The sequence below is a fragment of the Chinchilla lanigera genome, unplaced genomic scaffold (assembly GCF_000276665.1).
Source record: "Chinchilla lanigera isolate Chin_1 unplaced genomic scaffold, ChiLan1.0 scaffold00123, whole genome shotgun sequence".
Classification (NCBI taxonomy): Eukaryota; Metazoa; Chordata; class Mammalia; order Rodentia; family Chinchillidae; genus Chinchilla; species Chinchilla lanigera.
The window spans coordinates 3,176,849-3,183,318 of NW_004955524.1; the positions used below are offsets into that span (position 1 = coordinate 3,176,849).

General features: G+C 56.6%; 2 protein-coding genes across 6 annotated transcripts in view; both read left to right on the forward strand.

Annotated features, from left to right (window-relative positions):
- Jund (jun D proto-oncogene) lies at positions 1-1,088 on the forward strand (the record flags this gene model as incomplete). The annotated part of the gene is given in 1 exon segment (XM_005409566.2): positions 1-1,088. A coding segment is annotated over 1 exon segment (342 nt), but the record flags the coding sequence as incomplete, so codon positions are not given.
- A 3,196-nt stretch (positions 1,089-4,284) lies between these two features.
- The window catches only part of Kiaa1683 (KIAA1683 ortholog), a 13,979-nt gene continuing 11,793 nt past the window's right edge, over positions 4,285-6,470 (forward strand). For all 5 annotated transcript variants that reach the window (XM_013507314.1, XM_013507317.1, XM_013507315.1 and 2 more), the window contains exon 1: positions 4,285-4,379. The gene's annotated coding sequence lies outside the window, so the exon portion shown is untranslated. The remainder of the gene's footprint in view (positions 4,380-6,470) is intronic.

The window sequence follows — 6,470 nt, forward strand, 5'->3', positions numbered from 1 at the left end:
CGCCTGGCCGCGCTCAAGGATGAGCCGCAGACGGTGCCCGATGTGCCGAGCTTCGGCGAGAGCCCGCCGCTGTCGCCCATCGACATGGACACGCAGGAGCGTATCAAGGCGGAGCGCAAGCGGCTGCGCAACCGCATCGCCGCCTCCAAGTGCCGCAAGCGCAAGCTCGAGCGCATCTCGCGCCTGGAGGAGAAGGTCAAGACGCTCAAGAGCCAGAACACCGAGCTGGCGTCCACCGCGAGCCTGCTGCGGGAGCAGGTGGCGCAGCTCAAGCAGAAAGTGCTCAGCCACGTCAACAGCGGCTGCCAGCTGCTGCCGCAGCACCAGGTGCCCGCGTACTGAGCCCGGAGCGGCGCGCATGCGCGGCCCCCGGGGAGGGGGGGCGTATGCGCCCGGGACTTGGAGCGGGTGCCGCGCCGGGGAGCGCCCCCGGGGGTGCCCGGGACTGGAGAGGGTGCCGCCCCAGGGAGCGCTACGCAGGGTGCTCGGGGCTGAAGAGGGTGCCTTCGGGGGATCCTTCCCTAGGGCGCCTGGGACCGGAGAGGGGCCTGTCCCCGGGGTCGGCCCCCGAGGGTGCCCAGGACTGGAGAGGGCGCGGCCCCCACCCCCGAGGGCTCCCAGGGCCGCAGAGGGCGCCCTGGATCGACAAGCTGGGCCCCCTGCCCGGGGGGCGAGCGCACGACCCCCGCCCCGCGCCGCCTCTGCCCGTGCCCGCCGCCCTTTGTGTGCCGCCGCGGGGGCCCCGGGCCGCGCAGCCTCCAGCCCTGCGAGCTCCTTTCTCTTTCTATTTTTTGCCTTTGGAAGAGAGACGAACAGAGTGGTCGACTGTGCCCTATTTATGTTTCTACTCGGGAACAAACGTTGGTTGCGTGTGCGTGTGTGTTTTATCGTGTTGGATTTTTTTAAAGAAACGAGAAGAAGAAAAAAACGCTCCTCCCCTTTCCTGGCTCTCGCCCCGGCCGTTCCTCCACGCCGTCCCCGCCCCTCCGCCCTTTTTGTTCTGTTGTTTTGTTTTGCCACGAGCCCACATTCCTGTTTGTAATCCTCGGTTCGCCCGGTTCTGTTTTCAGTAAAGTCTCCTTACGCCAGCTCGCCTGTCCGCCTCCTTCTTCCCCCGCCGGCCCGAGGGCCTGGGCGGAGCCGGGCCGCTCCCGTCCCCGCGCCCGCTCCCCCGCGCTCCCGGGGCGGCCGGGCGGGGCCTGCACATCTGGCGCGCGGCGGGCGAGCGCCATCTAGGCGCACGGATGCCCGGGGCGGGGAGGGGACGTGGGTGTCCCCTTAGCCTGCTGGGAAGGAGGGGTCTCGAGGTGGGCCGGAGCCGCCCCGTCCAGGACCGGAAGGAGGAGGCAGAAACGTCCCCTTTTCTTCAACTCTTCCGGCCTGTGCGCCCCTGACTCCAGTGGGTGGGACCGCGGAAACCTTGTTCTTTGTTGGAGGGAGCACGTCGTGGTCCCACCAGGAAGGAGGTAGCAGAGCGGGTCTGACCCGAGAGACGCCCCCCACCCTGGGACTGGGGTGTGGCCAGGACCGGGCAGGCTGTCCCCGAAGCACCCTCCTCGCCAACATTCTATTCTCCACTTGGGGACGTTTGAAGACTCAAGTTGAACCAGTGGCTGGAGGTCACACAGGGTTTTCAGGACCCAAGGCCTTGGGCTTCTGACTCAGCAGGACCCTTTAGGGATGTGCTCGCAGGTGGCCCGGTCATGCCCAGCCAGTCCTGCAGGGGAAGCCAGGGTAACTGCCCTTCACAGGTGGGACGGGCACAGCGGCACCAAAGCCCCACGGCCAGCAAGTGTAGGTCCTTCCCTCAGGTCTCTTCCTTCATGGACCACCTGGCTGCCAGCTTGCCGGACTTTGGTGTTTATTTACTTTTGCAGTCCTGGGGAGTGAGCCCAGGACCTTTGCACTGAGCTACATCCACAGCGTTCTAAAAATATTGTATTAATTAGTTGAGACAGGATCTTGTAGCCCAGGCTGACCTTGGACTTGTGGTGATCCTCCTGCCTCAGCCTCCAGAGTACTGGGATGACAGGCATGTGGCACCAGGTGGGCTTAGTGTTCAGCTCAGGAGCCTGGCTGCCTTCCTCTGCTGAGCTTTGTGTCCGAGCGGGGAAGCAGGTGTGCCCAGTGCAGCCTCCTCTCCGCAAGAGCTGGGGAGGCTGGGATGGAGGGCTTCTGCTTTCCTTTTCCTCCTTGCTTTTTCCCTCCCTTTCTCCCTCTCTGCCCTTTTTATTTTCTGTAGTGACGGATCAGTCCAGTTCCTGCTACATGCGGAGCAGTTGCTCTACCACTGCAGCGCCCCCACCCCCACCCCACCCTTTCTACTTTTTGGTGTGTTTTGAAACCACAGATCTGGCCCCAGCTCCAACAATTTCTTTTTTCTTGGCCTCAGGACCTTTGCACAGCCCCGTAGCTGAGCTCCACTCCCAACTGGGGTGCACACAGTGCTCTCCCGCCATGCTTACAACCGCGCTGGCCCAAACCTTCCTGGCTGTGGCCAGGCTCTGGCCCCTGTCCCATCAGGGTCTCTGGTCACCCCTGAAACTGATAAAAGGACCTAAGGCTTGTGCAGCTGCCTCCCCCTTTATTTCTTTGTAGCCTTTGGGGTTGAATGCAGAGCCTGACACAAGCTCCATCCCCAGCGCCTTATTTAGATTCTGGATCTAAGTTGCCCAGGCTGGCCTGGAACTCTTGATCCTCTTGCCTCCGCCTCCCGAAGCCTGGATTCCAGCATGCGCCACAAGCCGGTTCAGCTCATGTCCTTGGTTTCTCCCAAGCCCCACCCTTTTGGCTCCTCCAACAGCCCAAGGACTCTCAGGGGAGGCCGGGCCGTGTGGCCTTGGCCTGAGCCCTCTGCGCTGCGGCCAAGGTGTGTGTCAGCCTTGGCCTGGCCAGCGATGACTCACTCTGGGTGGTGGCCTGGTCCTCGAGCTGGCCCGTGTCCCCCTCCAGGGATATGGCCCTAGGGCAGTGCCCACTGTCACCCGTGGGAGCCCTGGGGGCCTCAGGTCCAGCTCTGCCCCTGGGAGCCCCACACAGCTGGACCAGACATGCCACCCAGTCCTGTAGGGTGGAAGTCAGGACACATCCAGCCTGCTCTAAGCGCTCTCAGCCCTGGCACCTTCTCTGTAAAAACGGATTCCAGCGCCCATAATCCCTCCTGCTGGGAGGCTGAGGCAGGAAGATCTCAAATTCAAACAGTTTAATGAGACTATCTCAAAATAACAATCACAAACAGGGCTCGGGGTGTGGCTCACGGGAAATAAGAAATAAAGAAGAACCCCTTGCAACCAGTACAAACTCCTACATTGCTCTCTGAGGCCCCACCTACTTGTGCCCTGCCGATCTCCTGCAGCCACGCCAGCCTCCTCCGTGTTCTTGATCACACCCAGCTCCCTCCTGCCTCAGAGCTGGCCCATGCATCTCCCTGGGACCCTGTTCCCCCAGCTCTTCCCAGGGTCTCCCCAAGTTTCTCCTCTTTTTTTTTTCTTTTTTTTTCTTTTTTTCTTTTTGAGACAGGGTCTCACTGTGCAGTTTAGGCTGGACTTGAGCTCACTTTGTAGCCCAGGCTGGTCTTGAACTCGCAACGATCCTCCTGCCTCAGCTTCCTGAACACTGGGATTATAAGCTTGTGCCACCACATCTGGCCTTGCTAGACTTGAAGTTATGATTCTCCTGCTTCAACTTCCAGTTATGGGGGAGGTTTTGAGTCAGGGTCTTTTTTTTTTTTTTTTTGTCTTTTCCAAGGCAGGGTCTTGCTATACAGTTCAGGCTGGCCTTGAGCTCATTTTGTAACCCAAGCTGATCTTGAACTCACAACAATCCTCCTGCCTCAGCCTCCCCAGTGCTGGGATTACAGGCATTCGCCACCATGTCCAGCCTTGAGTCAGGGTCTTGCTATGTATTTCAGGCTGAACTTGAACTCACTATGTAGCCCAGGCTGGTCTCGAACTCGCAAAGATCCTCCTGCCTCAGCCTCCCGAGTGCTGGGATCACAGGTGTATGTCACCACGCCTGGCAGCCTCCACTTTTAAACCCCAGAGTGTTTGTCTTGTGTTCCCACACCGAGGCAGATTTCAGCATACGGTAGGTGCTCAGCAAATACCCAAGGAGGGAAACCTCCGCATTATGGAGAGGCGGGATTTTGGGTCCCCTCTGTTCCCAGAGCCACCTTTCCGCCTAGGACGTCCAGGCCACGGGTAGCAGCCACACGCCTCAGCCCGACCCACGTCCCGTGGCCCCGTGCAGCCCTGCCTTCTAGAGCCCCCTCCCCCAAGGGCTGCAGGGATTGGCCGGAACCGAGCCGGGTCACAGAGCGCCCTGGCAGCACCCGGCACCAGACCGGCTACCGGGGCTGGTGGATTCAGCTGCAGGGGCAGGTGAGGGGGCCTGGCAGGGCTGCTGTGGGCACACGGGGACCCTGTCACTCTCCTCAGTGTCCCTGAAGTCCCACTGGGCTGCTCTGATGAGCAGATGAGCAGCTCAGTCCCTCAGAGCAGGGATGCCCGTCCCCAAAACCTTGGGGCCCATCCTGGCCAGCCCCTCTGTCTCCTTGGGGACTGTGGTCTTAGTTTGCGTGACAGACAGGGAGACATGGGATTGGCCAGCCGGCCTCTTAACTTCTGTGTCCCGAAGGCCCTATTCCCCCACCCTGCACTCACTCACTTCTTCCATTTTCCCTTTCTCTTTCTTTGCGGTGGGGGGTTGAGACAGGCTGTCCCTATGTAGTCCAGACTGGCCTTGAACTCACGATGTAGCCCAGGCTGGTGACCCTCCTGCCTCAGCCTTCCAAGTGCTGGGATGACAGGCCTGCGTTCGATGGCTGGAGGGCTCCCCAAAGGGCAGGGGCACTCCTGTCCCCAGCCCTGCCCCAAACTGAGGACTCAGTGGCCCCATGTGGCTGCTGTGGGCAGTAACCCTGCTTTTCTGTGCCTCAGTTTCCTCTTAGGGAAATAGCAGTTAAGTCCACATGGTTGATAGTGTCTCGGTCACTCACATCCTGTCTGTCGAGGTTTTTCCTTCATCTTCTCTTGGTCTGGTTGTGTGGCCAGTTGCTAAAAGAGGGCCGGCTCCAGCTGGCCTGTTTAGTCCTGCCCATGTTGGCTTTCTGTATTTCATGGCTCTGTCATGAGGCTTGGACATATTTTTTGCTGTTTTGCCTCCTGAACACATCACCCTTTTGTCAGTGTGACCCGTGATCCCTTTATCCTGTTCCTGGTGTGGTGAGGCTTTTTCCGCTCATTTACCTTCCACTTGTCTGTGTCTACATTTAAAGCGCATGTCAGGTAACATAAAATTAGGTCTTTTTTAAAAAAAAATTGATTCTGACCAGGTGTGGTGGTGCACACCTGTCATCCCAGCACTCGGGAGGCTGAGGCAGGAGGATCGTTGCAAGTTCCAGACCAGCTTGGGCTACATAGTGAGCACCTGGCCAAAAAAATAGGTTGATAGGTAGATAGATAGATGATAGATAGGTAGATAGATCGATAGATAGATAGAGCGAGGAGAAAAAAAAAAAAAAGCGTGACCCTGTCTCAAAAAAAGAAAAAAAAAAAAGAAAAAAGACAAAACAAGACCAAAAACCAAAACCAAACAAAATGACATTTGCTGTGGTTTTGTGGTCAGCATTATCATCTTTAGATATTAACTTGCCTATTTTTGTATGCTTTTATTAAAAATAGCTTCCCAGCACTCAGGAGGCTGAGGCAGGAGGATCACTGTGAGTTCAAGACCAGCCTAGGCTACATAAGTGAGCTCAAGGCAAGCCTGAACTGCATAGCGAGACTCTGTCTCAAAAAGACAAAAAATTAATTAAAAATAAATAAAAATAGTTATTGGGTTTGATAAAATACTATTTGGGTACTCTTCAAAAAAACTTCATGACTTTTGTTCAGTTTCTAGATGTAATGAATTGTCTTGGGGTTTGTAAATAGTAAATCATTCCTATGGCCTTGGACTAACTCCTACTTGGCTATATACAGATACTCCTCCTTTAATGACTATTTAATGACCGTTCAGATTATGACTCTCCGCTCAGGCTTATGGCCTGTCTTTTTTGTGTACTTCTGTACATTTTTTTTTCTCTTTTTGAGACAGGGTCTCCCTGTGCAGTTCAGGCTGGCCTTGAGCTCACTTTGTAGCCCAGCCTGGTCTCGAACTTGCAGTGATCCTCCTGCCTCAGCCTCCTGAGTGCTGGGATCACAGGCGTGTGCCACGATGGCCGGCTTTGTACATCTTGTTGCGGGAGCCCCGATACCTCCTTTGTACAGTACCCCTTGTTTCTGCAGTGCTGTAGTTTTTGCTGACTGTACTGGTGCAGTCCTGTAATTTTATGTTCTGTTATCCATAACAGTACTGCATGTAAGAGTTACGCAAATAAAAGCAAACTCACCCAGTTGGGGTTTCCTCTGACCATTTCTTTATTCTGAATACTGTAATGTACATACTGTAGGCTGGGGATACAGCTCAGT